The sequence below is a fragment of the Mesoplodon bidens genome (assembly GCF_964165515.1).
Source record: "Mesoplodon bidens genome assembly, chromosome: 9".
NCBI lineage: Eukaryota > Metazoa > Chordata > Mammalia > Artiodactyla > Ziphiidae > Mesoplodon > Mesoplodon bidens.
In genome coordinates this window covers 92,453,083-92,471,050 of record NC_138166.1, presented here as the reverse complement: position 1 = coordinate 92,471,050, position 17,968 = coordinate 92,453,083, and the positions used below count along the sequence as shown (strand labels likewise).

Here is a 17,968-nt window from a genome sequence, read left to right as displayed (position 1 = left end):
AGGCCACACACAGCCAGTAGGTGTGGTGGCAGGGACCACCGTAGCCCACGGACTCCAAAGCCCATGTTTTCACCCCTCCATGCTCTACCCCACATTCATCTTCACGCTTCAAACCTGTCCCGTGAGCACACACGTATATTTATTCATAGGTTATAACCTTTCCCTGAGGACAAGCCATTAAATCATTCTATTACCCTTCAACAGGCTTACCAGGGCCTGCAAGAATTAAAGATGTTTAGAAGACCACCTAATCATTTATGTCCATTGTGAAAAAACATTCATGAATTCATCAGCCAATGAAAGAGAAGTCCTGTTTTGGAGGAAAGGAGTGAGACCCTGAAGGAGGAGTCTGAATTACCATGGCAAGGTGAGATTTTTTTTTTCACTCTATATGGTGGTAAGTCAAAAACATGGGTAAAAAAATAAAAATTAAACAGATCATCGTTAACCTGTGGTGACCTAAATAGGAAGGAAATCTTAAAAAGAGTGGATATATATATACGTATAACTGATTCACTTTGCTATACAGCAGAAACTAACACAACACTGTAAAGGAGCTATACTCCAATAAAAATTAATTAAAAATTAAAAAAGAACAGATCATTGTTACAAAACCTCAGGTGCCTTGACCATTACAAGATGAAGACATCTGTTGATACTTTCTTGTCTGAATAAGCACTTACTCCTGTAGCTAACTTCATAATATTAGAAATTCTCCTCTCACCAAATACTGTGAATTTCAGTACAGTGCCTTAAGTCTGAAGAAATTCTTATTTGAGGTCTCCCTGAATTTGCCCCAGGAATTCCCTGGAGTCACAGGAGAGCTCACGAGACCTCCTCATCCTAATCCACGGCAGTTCCCATTCCCATCCATCATGGCACTTTGGCTACCTAAGAATGAAAGCGTAGTGCAGAACCTCCCTGATAACTTACAGGCAGCATGGGATTGCACAATAAGGAAAGTGTGGACACTGCCTCAAAGAAAAGAGAGAAGAGAAAAAGAGACTGACAAAAATTACACATGCATCTACCACTCAGTCCACTGATTTACAGAGCTAGATGGTCTTTCCAAGTCAACTCTCCCACTTTAAAGATGAGAAAGCTGATGCCAGAAGAGTTAAGCAATGTGCTCAATACCAGAGCACTGGCAAGAAACACAGAACTATACGTGAAAGACTGAGAAGGATATATAAAGCTAATTAAAACACTCATTGTTGATAGAGTCATATGGCTGCTGTAGTGATTTAGAGAAATGATTATGGAACAACACAGCCAGGCTGTGCTATCAAAACTCTTCATTCTTTGGTGTACCCCTTCATTCTTCTATAACATATGCTTCCCAGAAAGCCGTTTCCCAAAGTGCAGCATCTTTGGAACATCTACATCAGAAGCACTTAGGCTACTTGCCCAAAATACGAGTTCCTGAGAACCACTGTAGGCTGATTCTGTAAAGAATCAGAATCCCTAGGGCAGGAGTCCAGGAATGTACATTTTAATAAGTACCCTAATTCTGATGCATATTAGAAGTTGAGAACTACTGCCGTAGAGATTTGAAATATCTTCTGAAGATACAGTATTTTTAGACAATAAGCATGAAACATGGTAGAATTATTTAAATTTGATCAGAATGTTATAACATATAATAAGAATAAACCATAAATTGGTCAGGGGGTGGAATGAACATCATATGAACTGACACTGTATTAAATGTCCCTCTACATTTTTAGGCTGGATTCATCATCAGTGGGACTAGATATAATTAAGTGTCCCTCGAGAAATAAGTCTATCATTTTAGTTCACCTTTAATCAGGTTTATAGTTAACTTGGAATCTGGAATCTGTGCCTGACAGGATTTACAGAAAGTCCCAGAATGCACCCACCTGTTCCAACAGCATAGCAACCAGCATTCACCCATGCATTCCTCTATATTCTGGTTATTCACCTCCTAAGAAGCAACCTTCTTTGGACATTACCTCCAACAGGGTAATAGCTCCAGTGAAATCTCTTTGTGAAAGTAGCTCCTCTAGTTTTGGAATCTTCCTACCTTTCTTCTTTCTTTTGTCAGTATGCGGTAGGTCCCTGCCTACAGCAGGTTTGGCCCTTGAAAGCATCTGTGAAAGAAACAACAAAGACAGCTGTATGATCCCATTCCGATGGTCAATATTAAACTGAGAGTGATGGCTCCAGGATTTATCAGTCAAACCCTTAACAACGAACCCCAGGTAAGCGTGTTCAAATTCCTTCTGTAACATGTTATTTAAAAGGGCCATCACCCTGTGTTTGAGCTAACGAAACTGCTACTCCCTAGTTCTTTATCTCCCCCAGTTAGAGTGAGGTTAGAGATGCTTTCGCGCAGCTGCTGTCGTCTCAGCCTTCCCTCGGTCCGCTTTCCATCCCACGCGCAGCTCAGGAGTGGGGAGATGGAGAAGCAGGAGGGAAGAAAGCAACGATGTATTTACAACTGCATCCCTGTCCCCCGTGGGAACACGGGGAGGGCACAGACATCATCTTCTGCTGACAATCCTAGACTTAACCCAGAAGTATGTCTGGAACCTCTAATCTCCAGTCCCAGGACCTACTCAAAGTTCTCCCTCACTGTTCAAAGCCACTAACCATCTTGGCGTCAGTCCTATGAATCCCCTCTGCAGACAAACAGAAGAAGGCCGGGCCTCAGCGCGCCTCGGCATCCACAAAGCTGGCTCGGTCTCCACAGCAACCCCGCCGGGGGACTGGTCCGTGCCGGAGTAGCGCTCGCCGGGGAACCGGTGCCCTCCACGTCTTGGTTCCCCTAGGCTTTCACCGCTGCAGGAGTGAAAGTTTCTCCTGAGGAGAGCGTTGTTCTCTGTGCTGAGAGCGAGAGTTTGACTCTATCTCCGTGAGTTTACTTTAGGAAAAAGCGAATTAGAATGGCATTGTTTTTCAAATACAAGTTTCCCGGGAAAGTAATTTTCAAGGACCACTTCCGATTTGGATCCGCGTTGGGCTCCTGAGCAACACGGGACGCTGACTGGCACGTGATCGCCGTCTCCTGTGCAGTGCCGGAAAGCTTAGAAAAAAATTTCTGCCAAACCGAGGAAGCCGATGTTTGGAGGCGGGAGTTCACCAGAATACGGTTTCTTATTTCCATAGATAAAGCTACCCTTGTGATGTGACGTTATATTGTGATTCCTGCTCATAGAATTTAGAATAGAACCTCTGATTTGTTATAAATAGGGAAACCCAAGATGCAGTCACAGTGGCCAGTGTGGCACCCATGTTGATTGTTAATAAAGATCTGATGTAAGATTTGGAATATGTAAATTAAGATAACTGGAGCGTGAAGTCAAATAAGTAAATTGATTTTTTTTTTTTTTTTTTGGTGGTGGGAGTTGGCTGTGTTACAGGGCTTGTGGGATCTTAGTTACCCAACCAGGGATCAAACTCGGGCCCTCGTCAGTGAAAGCCTGGAGTTCTAACGGCTGGACCACCAGGGTCCAGTAAATTGTTTTTAAAGGTGTGCGGAAAGACTTAAAGAAAGATGCATAACATGAGTTGTGCGTTTAAGTTTTTTTTTTTTTTTTTTTGCCGTACGCGGGCTTCTCACTGCTGTGGCCTCTCCCGTTGCGGAGCACAGGCTCCGGACGTGCAGGCTCAGCGGCCATGGCTCACGGGCCCAGCCGCTCCGCGGCATGTGGGATCTTCCCAGACCGGGGCACGAACCCGCGTCCCCTGCATCGGCAGGCGGACTCGCAACCACTGTGCCACCAGGGAAGCCCCGTGTTTAAGTTTTATTCGGGATCTTTCTGAGGACTAAAGCCTGGGAGACAGCCACTCAGTAAACTGTGGCAACTACTCGATAGAGGTAGGGGAGAAGCCAGTTTATACATGATTTTTAGCCAGGTCATACCTGAAGTCAAGCATATATCTTGGTAAGATTACCAGTAATAGTAAAGAACAGATGTCTCCAGTTAATCTTTTCAGCTTTTCTATGTATGGGAACATGCAAGAATCTAAGGTCATTAAAATTCTTCCTGAGATATACATCTAACTATCTGTGGGACCTGCCTATTCGTGTGCGTCCAAAGCACAGATGCCTCATTCTGTGTTCACCTTAAACTCCTCTAAGAGTCCTACTGTCAGTCAGCAACTGTGGTGGGTTACAACTGAACTCTTGTGGAAATGGGTGGTGAGCAATGCTCTTTGTCTTAGCGATCCTAATTTTTCGGGGTCCACACCTGTATGTTGACTTTAAAAAATGCACAACCTAAAGTTGACAGTTATATTTTATTTGGGGAACCTTACTAAGGACTATAGCCCGGGAATTAGCTTCTCAGGTCGCTCTGAAGAACTGTTCCAAAGAGGTGAGTGAGGAGCCAGGATATGTAGGAGTTTTTGCTGGAAAAAAAAAATGTAGGCAAACTTCAAAAGATTACTGCTGGGCTTCCCTGGTGGCGCAGTGGTTAAGAATCCGCCTGCTGATGCAGGGAACATGGGTTCGTGCCTCGGTCTGGGAAGATCCCACATGCCGCAGAGCGGCTGGGCCCGTGAGCCATGGCCGCTGAGCCTGCGGTCCAGAGCCTGTGCTCCACAACGGGAGAGACAACAGTGAGAGGCCCGCGTACCGGAAAAAAAAAAAAAAAATTATTGCTGATTACAAAAAACAGACATCTCAAGTAAAGGGTTTTAATGCTTTTCTATGTATGGGAAGATGCAAGTGTCTGGGCTCATTGAAATTATTCCTTTGATATGCATCTTAACTATCTAGGGCCAGTATCCTCTTTTTCTCCACCCTGAATTCCCCTCAGGATGCACTGTCAGGGCAGCTGCAGTGACTGTTGGCTTGATGGCAGACAGCATGTTTTGTTTACTGAAATGACAGGCAACATTTTTTTGTCCACAGGTAAGGCTCCTTGCTGCTGGGGTTGTAACTGTTGCACCCTAGGGATTGTACCTCACAAAAGACAGGGTCTGAGCGCAGTTGCTGGAGAAGGGTCTCGATGGACCGCATGCACTACGCTCGCTGGAGACTGCCCGTGTCAGAAGCTGCCGGAGTAGAAGGTGATTGCTGAGAAAAGCCAGCGCCACGCTGGTTGCCGCTGCCTACATCTAGAACCCGTGCCTGCCATTTGCATTGAGGATGCCTCCCTTCCCCTATCTCTCTTCAGAGTGGTTCCTTAAACCCTTTATTTTCTTTACTGTTGGGTGTGACTAATTTGAGTGTATTGAGTGCAATAAGCCAAGTGATTTTAGCCTCTTATACAACTGGCTCATGACATGTTTTACGACTTCTCAATCCCACCATTCTTGCCTGGCCTTGTTGCTTTGGCTTGTGGCCACACCCACACACAGTAAGGAACTATAATATGTGCGGGTGGACGAGTTAGTTTATCTGTCTTCCTCCTGAACCCAGTTAACACAGAGGCGAGGGTAGTCTAAGATCACCGAATCATGGAGTACTAGAGCTGGAAGGGACCTTTAAAGGACATCTAGTCCAACCCTCAGAATTACCAGACTAAGGAACTAACATCTGGAGAAGTGAAGTAATTCTCCCAAGTGTATAGATAGTTGTGTTATAGTCGAATTACATTACATACCCCCTGAATAACTAGCCCTGTAGAGACTCAGGTGTACCATAAGCTCATAGAAGGCAGGTATGACTTCTTAGACTCTTTTTCATCCTCCTTGCACTCTAGCTCCTGTCCCCCCCCTCACCCTCACCCCCAATCACTTGGAGAGTAAATGAGTGACTGCATATCTTCATTGCCTGATGTATACACTTTTGTATACATACAAACATGGATAAAGACACATAACACAGGCACATGCATAGTTTCCCCTCCGGCCCCCACCCTCTGGGAACCACTAACCCATCTTCTCTCCGTATGGATTTGCCTATTAGGGACATTTCCTATAAATGAAACCATACAAAGAGAGGTCCATGTACCGTATGTCTAAATACTGAAAAGTTTAAAATCAGCCTAGCAAACTGTTAAAATGTTTTATCCTCTTGCCTTGACAAATACACCATCACGAAGAGGGTCACGTTCCAATTTAGAATTCTCAGACTTCTTGGACTTCTGCTGGGGGAGGTGGCAGTGTGGAGAGAGCTACCCCCAGTGCTCACTCAGCCCACGCCCTTCTCTTCTCAGCCTATCTCTTCTCTTCTCCATCCTGCACCACGAGGGGCTCTGCATGTGCGTGGCCACCCAGCCCCCAAGTGCAAGGGTAGTCACCCGCTCTCCTGTGAGCAGTCACCCCCAATAGCCCTAAAGGGAGGACACATGCTGGGAAGAGACTGGCTCAGGTATGGAAACAGGCTTGGGGTGGTATGGGCAGGGAATTCCGAGTCCTAGGCACCGTAGTGTGGTGCGGAGGGCTGCAGGAACCCCTCAGCTCCATGGCCCCTTCACACCTGGTGCAGGGTGCAGTCAAGGTACAGAGCCCAGGGCAGGGACCCCTGTCGCCAAGGTCTAAGAGCATTGTTGCTTATTGTGCTGTAAACAACCTTGTCGATCTTGCTAAATCCATTGAAATGATCTCTGATTTCCAGTAGTTTGTGATACTGCTTTAAACCTCTAAATCCCTGTAGAAGCTCTTTGAACTGTAGCTGTAATTATGAAGGGCAGAATATGGCATTGAGAGTACTTGAGAAGAAGCTATTATTCCCAGCTACAGCTCTAAGAATCTAATGTGTTATGAAACATGTAATAACATAGACACACAAAAGCTGGTTGCACGGGTAAGAGACAAAGTTGGAATTTGCAACTTTATTGCAGTTGCAATAGAACAGCAGTTTCTGAAGAATTGTAAAAATGACCCAGGTTGTGATGATGGTTGTATGCCTATGTAAATTTACTGAAAAACATTGAACTGTATACTTAAAACAGCTGAATTTTATGATACGTGAATTGCATCTTGCTAAATCTGTGTTTTTTTGGGGGGTCGTTTTTTAAGATGGTCCCGATCTGAGCTTGGAGTGATGTTCTGGAGTCCCCGTTGCTCCAATTTAGCCCTGATGCACAGTGATACTGACTGCTGGTCCTTGGAATACACCTGTCAATCACCAGGGCCATGACTTGCTAAGGGAATATGAAAGACAGTAAGAAGTTTTGGCATTTCTTGCTCGGGTGGATTTTCCTTAAGGAAAAGTCTCATGAAAAGAAGAACCCTCAACATTTCTGCTGTAGAACCACAGCAACTCTATTCATTAGCTCTGTTGAGTGCTATTATGTTTTTTTTTTCTTTTGTTCACTAGTTTCACAAAGATTCTACCTTACCATCAAAAAGAATGTTTTAAAAACCAAATTTTATCCCACTCCCTCGCAGTGAGTTACAGGCTCATGGGGAAAGGATCCCCACTTTTGACTGTTCTAAGAAAGAGCAAGAAATACTCTGGGATTAAGCATTTGAAAAAATACTCCTGGGACTTCCCTGGTGGTCCAGTGGGTAAGACTCTGCACTCCCAATGCAGGGGGCCTGGGTTCGATCCCTGGTCCGGGAACTAGATCCTGCATGCATGCCTCAACTAAGAGTTCGCATGCCGCAACTAAGAAGTCCGCATGCCGCAACTAAGACCCAGTGCAGCTGAAATAAATAGATATTTTAAAAAAACACTCAAAGAAATACATTTTTCAATCATTTTAAAATAACATTTTTTCTCATTACAGAAGTACTACATATTCACCATGGAAAGTTTGGAAGATGCTGAGAATTAAAATGAAGAAAATGTAAATTATCTATAAATTTATAACCACCTATTAACACCTGTTAACATTTTGCCTTTTAAAAAGTGATTTAACCAGTGCTAAAGGATAATGTAATCGTAGCTGAACTACTAATAAATTGGAGAACTATGTAATAAGAAATCTATAGGTTGTAATTGTTGAAGCTAGGTGATGGGTACATGAGTGCTTATTATACCATTCTATTTTTATATAGAAAATTTCCATAATCCAAAAATAAAAAAGAGGTATCTATTTGGGCTTCCCTGGCGGCGCAGTGGTTGGGAGTCTGCCTGCCGATGCAGGGGACACGGGCTCGGGCCCCGGTCCGGGAGGATCCCACGTGCCACGGAGCGGCTGGGCCCGTGAGCCATGGCCGCTGAGCCTGCACGTCCGGAGCCTGTGCTCTGCAACGAGAGAGGCCACAACAGTGAGAGGCCTGTGTACCGCAAAAAAAAAAAAAAAAAAAAGAGGTATCTATTTGAAAACTCCCAAATTTTTCTGTATGGCCAAATTTTTAACTGAAATGAATTAAGAACATAGGAGTCAATATTTATTTCAATATAAAAGTTAACTTGCATTTATCCTAGTTAAAACTAAGTCTATGTGAGGATACTGAGCAAACGAATTTTCAACTTCTGATTGCTAATGTAATTGTTTATTTGGTGAAAAGATAATTGGAAAATCAGAAAGCAATATAGACATCATAACATGTACACAGGGGGCTTCCCTGGTGGCGCAGTGGTTGAGAGTCCGCCTGCCGATGCAGGGGACACGGGTTCGTGCCCCGGTTCGGGAAGATCCCACATGCCGCGGAGCGGTTGGGTCTGTGAGCCATGGCCGCTGAGCCTGAGCGTCCGGAGCCTTTGCTCCGCAACGGGAGAGACAACGACACTGAGAGGCCCGCGTACGGCAAAAAACAAAACAAACAAACATGTACACAGGAAAAATACTAGGTGTTACAATCCCATGATCCCTAAAAGAAGAAACTCCCTGTGTCAGCCAGCTGCTGAGGTGTGGATCCTTGGAAGGTCCGTTTTAGTTCATCCCCTAGTGCTGAAGGCAGCTGCTAGCAAGAGCTGCAGGTGACATAGAGTTGTGTGCTTTGAAGTCAGCAAGTCCTAAATTTGAATCCTGCCTCCCCTGCTCCTACTGGTGTGAGCGGGTTACTTAACTTCTCTGAGGTGAAATAGAGGTACTGTAAATAGAGGTACTAAAACCTGCCTCACTGATTTGTTTAAGATTCACCTGAGATCATTTATAAGTGAAAGGTGGTATAACATAATGGTTAAGCCTGTAGCTTCAGGAGATAGACTGCCTGGGTTCAGTTCTTGGCTCTAGTACTTGCTTTAGCTGTGTGACCTGAGCAAATCACTTAACCTCTCTGGGCTTCAGTTTTCTCACCTGTAAATGGAAGATGATAATAGTTCTTACCTCCTAGGTCCATTGGTTGTGAAAGTTAAATTATACACAGAAAGCATTTAGAACAGTGCTGGGCACACAGTCAATGCTATTACGTGTGCTCTGTCTTCATATTATTTTTTTATTGAGATATAATTTACATGCCATAAAATTCACTACTTTAAAGTGTACAATTTTTGTTTGCTTGTTTGTTTTTTGCAGTATGAGGGCCTCTCACTGTTGTAGGCTCTCCCGTTGTGGAGCACAGGCTCCGGGTGCACAGGCCCAGTGGCCATGGCTCACGGGCCCAGCCGCTCCACGGCATGTGGGATCTTCGCGGACCGGGGCACGAACCCGTATCCCCTGCATCGGCAGGCGGACTCTCAACCACTGCGCCACCAGGGAAGCCCGTAAAGTGTACAGTTTAATGGGGTTTTTGTATATTCACGAGAATGTGCGTCACTGTTATCTAATTTTAGAACGGTTTCGTTACCTCCAAAAGAAACGTGTGCCCTTTAGCAGTCACTCCCTATTCACTCTTTTTTTTTTTTTTTTTTTTTAAACTTTAATTCTGCAAATTGCTTTCGGGTGTGGTTCACAGGCTCATGCATCATGCTGGGGGGAGAATAGATAAGCGCCCCCCATGAATCACAGAGGGGTGGGGGGGCCGGTACGCGGGCCTCTCACTGTTGTGGCCTCTCTCGTTGCAGAGTACAGGCTCCAGACGCGCAGGCTCAGCGGCCATGGCTCACGGGCCCAGCCGCTCTGCGGCATGTGGGATCTTCCCGGACCAGGGCACGAACCCGTGTCCCCTGCATCGGCAGGCGGACTCTCAACCACTGCGCCACCAGGGAAGCCCCCTATTCACTCTTTTCCTGGCCTCCTGACAACCATCAGTCTATTTTCTGTCTCTTTGGATTTGCCTATTCTGGACATTTCATGTAAATGGAATCATACAGTATATGGCCCTTTATCTTTGCCTTCGTGCACTTAGCATAACATTTTTCAGGCTCATTCACATTATAGGATATACTAGTAGTTAATTCCTTTTGATGGCTGAATAATGTTCCATGGTATGAATGCCACATTTGTTTAAGTCTTCATATTATTTAAAGCACTTAACACATAGTAAATGCTTAGGGCCTGGTGGTCTTGTCAGCATTCCACCCAGTGCCATAGGGTTCAGGGCACAGCCCCAGGGTCCTATTCTATCCCAAGGGGAATAGTACTCAAGGAAGAAGCCCAAGCCATGAAAGGCCACCCTGATGCAGCCTGCTATGGGCCTCTCTCTGTCTGCCATGCCCAGCCATGTCTTGACCTTCCATAAAATGGTCTCAGAAATCACGAGTTCCCCGTTGTCTCTCCCAGTCACGCACAACCTGATAACCTGTTGTAATTCCCACTCCCTCTCATCTGCTCGTTTCACTTAATTTGTTCTTTTTTCCTCCTCTGGTCCTGATTACCTCCCCAGTTTCCTTACACAGTCCACATTACTTTGTGTTTGGGACCTTGGTTACATTGTGTATTTGGGGATGTTGTATTAATTATCCATTGCTGCATAACAATTTACCCCCAAGCTTAATAGCTTAAAGCAATCAATATTCTTATCTCCCATGGTTACTGAGTAGCTCTCATACTGCTGAGTAGCTTAGCTGGGTGGCTCTGGCTCAGAGTCTCTCCCAAGGTTCAAGTTGAGCTGTCAGCTGTGGGGATCTAGTCATTGGACCTCTTGGCTGGAGCTGAAGGAGCCCATTCCAAGGGGCTCATCCACATGCCTGGCAAGGTAGTGCTAGTTGTGGACAGGAGGCGTTTGTTACCTGTCATATGGGCCTTTCCATAGGGCCTCTTGAGGGTCCACACAACTTATCAACTGGCTTCCCTACAGCGAGTGATAAAAGAGTGAACAAAGGGGCTTCCCTGGTGGCGCAGTGGTTGAGAATCTGCCTGCCAATGCAGGGGACACGGGTTCGAGCCCTGGGCTGGGAGGATCCCACATGCCGTGGAGCAACTAGCCCCGTGAGCCACAATTACTGAGCCGGCGCGTCTGGAGCCTGTGCTCCGCAACAAGAGAGGCCGCGATAGTGAGAGGCCTGCGCATCACGATGAGTGGCCCCTGCTTGCTGCAGCTAGAGAAAGCCCTCACACAGAAACGAAGACCCAACACAGCCATAAAAAAAAAAAAGGAAAAATTCCTTAAAAAAAAAAAAGAGTGAACAAGGAAGTCACAATGTTTTTTATGACGTAGCTTTGAAACTCACGCTGTCATTGCTGTCATAGCCCACTGATCACAGAGATCAGTCATATGCACTGTGGGAGGGGACTATACAAGGGTATAAATATCAGGAGGTGAGACTTGCTGGGGACTAGCTGGCTGCCACATCAAGCCATTGTCTGCAAGCCTGTGGCCTGTGCCTTCAGACAAGCGTTATCGAAAGGTTTGCAGCCTGAAGTTCCTCATTTTAACACCACCAAAGCAAAGTCTATAAATTCATCCTCAAAGAGGGAAATGACCCTTCTCACTCTGAAGTCAACCCTTCCACCTGTATACTCCAGCTTCATCCCGTCCCAGTTCTCTTCCTCCCAGGGAGCCTTGCTGCTGCCAAGTTCAATGCAGGAAAATCCTGTCTGCCTGCTCCCCATCTCTGCCCTCCCCTGTCTGGCTGACTCATGCCCCCCTCTGACTCCCGTATCTCCTGGAGAGCATCTGTTTGCCATGGACTTTGGACATTCCATCTGACTCAACCCTCCAAGGTTTATGTACTTTAAGTTTCTATGACTTGGCATAGCTAACTCATCACTGCCTTGTGTATGTTTTGCTTCCCTCCCTGATTGGTGGTTCAACTGATTCACATAGCCTGATATCACGCTAATGTGTCCGAGTAACTGCATCTTTGCACTCTCCCCAGATATATTTCTTTGAAATTTTCAAATATGCCCAGACCTTCCAGTAAAATAACAGCAATAAATAAGCAAACAAACAAAAAATCTCTCTAGCTACCCAAGTAATTCCTCTCCTGTCTTCTCCTTTCCTTGTCAGTCCTCTAAAATGAGTGCTGTATTTTGACTTCCAACCTGACCCTTCTGAGAACTCTCTATCGAGTAAGTTGGAATATAAGATTGTACACAGAATTTATTGACAAAAGAGTACTCTCTCAGGATACAGGATTAAGGGGGTACAAGGAAACTGTATGAACAAGTAGCCCAGATCTCCATGTCACTCATTACACTTGCACCAGCACCCCTCCACCAGCTTATAGCTATGGCCATATGAGGGGGGTCCCATGTAACCAGTAAAGGAAGACGAAAAAGACCAAGTTGGGAGTATGGATGAGTCCCCTCAGTATGTGGGTACAAGCTGAAAATGGAAGGCAGCTACATTACAGTCATACTTAGGGGAGGCCTTGAAAAACGGTGGTGAAGGAAAATCTCCCCAATGGAGGAGCTTTGAGATGTGCACCAGGTCATCTGCGTTGTGTGGAAGGAGAATGGCCCAAGGTTAGAACAAATGTGGACTCATGGACAGTGATGTGTGGCCTGGCTGGTGGGTGGAGGACCTGAAAGGAAAAGATTGTAAAATCAGAGACAAGAAGAGCTGGAATTGAGGCACATGGATGAACTATAGGAGTGGACGCAAAGTGGGAAGTTGTTTGTATAATATGTTAAGCCCACTAGTAAATATCCATTACAAAAGATGTACCAACCAGACAAAGTAATTTGGCCAGTTAATGTAGCCAGCCTTTGTTGGAGCAGCTGTCCCACCCCTGCTACGTGATGGGTACCAAACAAAGAGCCTACAGTGGCAAAAGATATGGAGGCAATACAAAAACCTACAGCGTGGACTGTCATTTACCAAAACAAATATAGTTACTGCCACCTCTAAATGTCCAATGTGCCAGCCATTAAGACCAAGGCTAAGCACTATTCCTTAAGGAGACCGATAGGATACTTGGTGACCAGTTGTGACATTGTGACATCTTTTTTCCTGGAAGGGCCAGAGGTTTACTGTCTCAGGAATAAACAGATTCCAGGTATGGGGTTGCCTTTCCTGCCTGCAGAACCTCAGTAGCACCACTCTGGAGGCTTAAAGATTGCCTGATCCACAGACATGGGATCCCACATAACACAGTATCTGACCAGAAGATTCTTTCCATTACACGAAATAGAGGAATGGGCCCATGAACATGGGATCTACGGGTCATATCACACACAGTGTAATACCAAAGCTGCTGGATAGATAAAATATTGGAATGGTCAGTTAGAGGTGCAGCTGAAGCTCCAGCATGGAGGCAATATACTGCAGTGATTACATTTCCTCCAGGACATCGTAGTATAATCCTTCAGTCAGATAATGTAGTATGGTGCTTTGTCCCCAGTAGAAAGAATAGGTGTGTCTTCCACAATGGGTGGAAGCATGAGTGGCCCCAGTTAGCATCATTCCAATGACCCATTGGGGAGGAAGAAATTTTCCTCTACCCTTCCAGTTTCTTCTGGCTGGTCAAAGAATTAAATAGACATGAGACAGATCAACAGAAGAAAATCAAAGCTTAATATCACGTATACATGGGAGAGACCCAGGAAAACTAAGTCCCCCAAATAGCTGAAACCCTCACCTTAAATACCATCTTCAGCTAAAGACAAAAGAGGATGTTGGGGGTGGTGGTTTGGGACTTCAAAGGGGAAGAGGCCATTCACACGGAGATGGAAAAGCAAATGTTTGGTAAATAAATGTTTGCCGGGTCACGCAGAAACAACGGGACACAGAGTGGACTCTGATCTCTAGGCCCTGTTTAGTGTTTCCCCTACCACCCCTAGCCCATATTCTTTGCAGGTATCTCTGGTGATAGCTCTATTTGGGAACAGACCCTCTATCTAAAAGTTTTTTAGGCAGCTGTGGGAAGGTCAGAGTTTCTTCCTGAATCTTTTGGGCCTTGATTATTTTCAGCTGGAAATAATCCACATGCTAAAGTGATATTGTGGGGCAGCAAGTTTTGCTCTCCTACAAATCCACTGAGCTTCCCTGTCCCCACAAGTCCGGGCTCTGCAAAATTAGAGGTCTTGGTCCCCAAAAGGGGCACATTCTTGCCTGGGGATACAGCAAAGATCCCATTGGATTACATGTTATGGCTGCCACCAGGCACTTTGCCCTCCTAATGGTGAGAGACCGGCAGTAAGACAAGGAAGGAATCACTGTCTTATCAGAGGTAATTGACCTGGTCAGCAGGAAGAGGTAGGGCTGCTGTTAGAGGGGAAAGGGAGGAATATGTGTGTAATCCAGGGACCAATTGTGTGTCAGTTGGTACTCTTTTGCCCAACTGTGACTGTGAATGGACAAGACAAGAGCAGCAACGGTGGTCTGAGAAGGTGCTTGGACCTCTTAGGAATGAGGGTTTAGGGGTACCCACCCAGGTGATCTACTGAGACCACCTTAGGGTGAGAGGAATTAGAAATGGATAGTGGTGCCATCATCAAAAAGTCTACAAATAATAAATGCTGGAGAGGGTGTGAAGAAAAGGGAACCCTCCTGCACGGTTGGTGGGAATGTAAATTGGTGTAGCCACTATGGAACACAGTATGGAATTTCCTTAGAAAACTAAAAACAGAGCTACCATATGCTCCAGCAATCACGCTCCTGGGTATATACCTGGAAAAGATGAAAGTTCTAATTTGAAAAGATACATGCGCCCCAATGTTCTTAGGAGCACTATTTACAATAGCCAAGACATGGAAGCAACCTAAGTGTCCATCAGCAAATGGATAAAGAAGATGTAGTATATACAATAGAATATTAGCCATAAAAAAGAATGAAATAATGCCATTTGTAGCAACATGGATGGACCCAGACATTATCATACTAAGTAAAATAAGTCAGAGAAAGACAAATACTATATGATATCACTTATATGTGGAATCTAAAAAATAGTACAAATGAACTTCTTTACAAAACGGAAATAGACTCACAGACACAGAAAATAAACTTATGGTTACCCAAGGGGAAGGGAAGGGAGGGATAAGTCGGAAGTATGAGATTAACAGATGCACACTACTATATATAAAATAGATAAGCAACAAGGATTTACTGCATAGCACAGGGAACTATATTCAGTACTTTGTAATAAACAACAATGGAGAAGAATCAAAAAAAAAGAATATAGATATATACATATGTATAACCGAATCACTTTTCTGTACACCTGAAATTAATACAATATTGGAAATCAAATATACTTCAATAAAAAAAGAAAAAAGGGGCCTCCCTGGTGGCGCAGTGGTTGAGAGTCCGCCTGCCGATGCAGGGGATACGGGTTCGTGCCCCGGTCTGGGAGGATCCCATATGCCGCAGAGCGGCTGGGCCCGTGAGCCATGGCCGCTGGACCTGCGCATCCGGAGCCTGTGCTCCGCAACGGGAGAGGCCACAACAGTGAGAGGCCCGCATACCGCAAAAAAAAAAAAAAAAAAAAAAAAGAAGAAAAAGAAATGGATGGTGGTGGAGGGAAATGATGAGGACCAGTTGTGGTCCTACAACCAGGTGCAGTGACAGAAGCTATAGTTCATTCCATTAACTTCCCTCTTCTAAGTTATTTTTCAGGAATAGCGGTCCATCAGAGTGCTGAAAAAGCTATTTCCCGAGTACAGATGTTGAAAGAGATCCACGTGGCACAAAAGGTGGACTAGAGCGGACACAGGGCGTCACTCAGATTTCCCTTCAAGGCAGGGCTTGCTCTCCAGCTGCAAGGAGTGTGTTTAGCTGAGCGCCTCCAGCTTTAGCTCCTTCAGGATTCCAAGGCAGTGGTACAAGGGCCTAGGCTTTTCTGCCCGAGGCTAGTCTCCTGCTCCCCTTGGGCTGGCAGAGGCCTTGTGAGGTCTGCATTGTGGTCTAACAGCCCTCACAGACCAATCCTGCTTCTTCCCTTGACTTTCTCTGGTGTTACACTCCAGGAAATCTGTACTCTCAACTCTATATCAGTGTCTGCTCCCTGGAGAACCCAACCTGTGACACCACAAATTTCCTAAATCTCTGCTTTTTTCCTCTCCACAACCCCTTAAATTGTTTCTCAGGGCCTCAAATTGAGGGGAATTTTTTTTTTTTTTTTTTTGCGGTACGCGGGCCTCTCACTGTTGTGGCCTCTCCCCTTGAGGAGCACAGGCTCCGGATGCGCAGGCTCAGCGGCCATGGCTCACGGGCCCAGCCGCTCCGCGGCATGTGGGATCTTCCCAGACCGGGGCACGAACCCGTGTCCCCTGCATTGGCAGGCGGACTCTCAACCACTGCGCCACCAGGGAAGCCCTGAGGGGAATTTTATATCTCTAATCCCAACCGCTCTAGCCAAACTGTACTCTTCTCCAACCTCCTTTATACCCCGTTGCAGCACTTAACCACAGATTCCCTTATGTTTTAATGTTTTTTCATGTCTTCCCAAACATAAGCTCCTTGAGTGCAGGGACTATTTCTTAAACTTCTGTATGTTCAGAGTGACTAGCTAAAGTAAGGGCCACACAGAAGATACTGTGGTGAATTTAATCGATTTGATATTGAAAGCCCAGTCCCTGGGAACCTGTCAGACCACAAATCAGGCCAAGTGGATTAAAGGAAACTATAAAGTAATAGCTAGAGAGAACCTAGCTTTTGCTGGTTTTCATACCAAAGTACTGTATTCCTAAGAGACTCTGATCATCAACCATGAATTACCAATCGGAGAATGCCCATTAATCATTCTGAAGAATTTCTAGTTTGACAACTGAATTCTATCATTTAAAAAAAGGTTTATTACGGGGCTTCCCTGGTGGCTCAGTGGTTGAGAGTCCTCCTGCTGATGCAGGGGACCCGGGTTCGTGCCCCGGTCCGGGAGGATCCCACATGCCGCGGAACGGCTGGGCCCGTGAGCCATGGCCGCTGAGCCTGCGCATCCGGAGCCTGTGCTCCGCAATGGGAGAGGCCACAACAGTGAGAAGCCCGCGTACCGCAAAAGAAAAAAAAAAAAAGGTTTATTACTTATCCCATCAATGACCCATTTCACCTGGGAGTGTTGGGAGGAAAACCTTTTGCCTCTTCCAATTTGAGTCCAGTGATTGGGTCCTGCAAATTAACTGACAATAGACAGATTAAAAAAAGAAAAGAAAAGATTCACTTAGCATGGGGGGGGTAGTTTCCAATAATGGAAACCTCCTGGAATAGCCCGAAGTAACTTTATATATCTCAATTTAACAAAAGGGGGGTTTTTAGGACTTCAGTGGGAGAGGATGGAAGGTTCTACTGGGCTTTTTGATGCTAATTGCAATGGACATTCTGCCTCCAGGGCAACTGAATTAGCAGGAAACTCCCTTGGAAGGGGTTTAAAGGTAGCTGTGTTTTCAGGAGGCTTTGCTTTAGTCGGATTAAGAGAAACTCAGATAAAATTTCTTTGTGTAACTTCTGTAGTTCAAATGTCCTCACTTTATACCAACTCTGGGGGTCCAAGTGAGTCCCCACTGGGGGAAAAGGTCTTGTCCAAATATCCAAAGAGAGAAACCTATCTGAAGCCTTGGGATATGTCTAAGCACGCCTGCCCGACTGTGACTGATTGCTATCAGGGATTAAGCGGTGTCTGGGGCACCTCCGTTAGCGACTATAGACAGGCAAGAATGTGTCAAGAAGTGGTTCTTCAAAGAGCTCATAAGGAGGCAAAAAAGAGGGAGAGCAATCATCGTTGTCCTTTGAGAAGGAAGGGTGGTGTGAGAGAAAGTTCACATCGGTCCTGGCCAGGCGGACCACGATCTGGGGGCCAGATTTGGGGAACCTCAGGTTCCCAGGCTCCAGCTTGTAGGCTGTGTTTACTCAGATTACTTCCTCAAGTAGAGTGAGGATGCCAATATCTAACTCTTGGAGTTGT

The 17,968-nt window shown here is 45.5% G+C and overlaps 1 protein-coding gene and 1 long non-coding RNA gene across 8 annotated transcripts in view; one reads left to right on the top strand and one right to left on the bottom strand.

Annotated features, from left to right (window-relative positions):
- Positions 1-2,712, bottom strand: part of IFT56 (intraflagellar transport 56) — a 38,066-nt gene extending 35,354 nt beyond the window's left edge. For 3 of the 4 annotated variants that reach the window (XR_014016623.1, XM_081243828.1, XM_081243829.1), the window contains exons 1-2: positions 2,614-2,712; positions 1,974-2,111 (exon numbers count right to left, since the gene is read on the bottom strand). Coding sequence is in view for 3 of the 4 variants with exons in the window: in XM_081243828.1 (XP_081099954.1) it covers positions 1,974-2,111; positions 2,614-2,616 (141 nt within the window). In the remaining variant the exon portion in view is untranslated. The other variant, XM_081243830.1, reaches the window with a different exon arrangement.
- A 282-nt stretch (positions 2,713-2,994) lies between these two features.
- On the top strand, positions 2,995-7,822 carry LOC308622405. Of its 4 annotated transcripts, none has more exons than XR_014016625.1 (5): positions 2,995-3,112; positions 4,880-5,037; positions 6,129-6,283; positions 6,934-7,078; positions 7,647-7,822. It is a non-coding gene; the product is annotated as an uncharacterized lncRNA (long non-coding RNA). The 4 variants fall into 4 exon arrangements; XR_014016626.1 differs by having other exon boundaries at positions 2,995-3,279; XR_014016627.1 differs by having other exon boundaries at positions 2,995-3,330.
- The last annotated feature ends 10,146 nt before the right edge of the window (positions 7,823-17,968 follow it).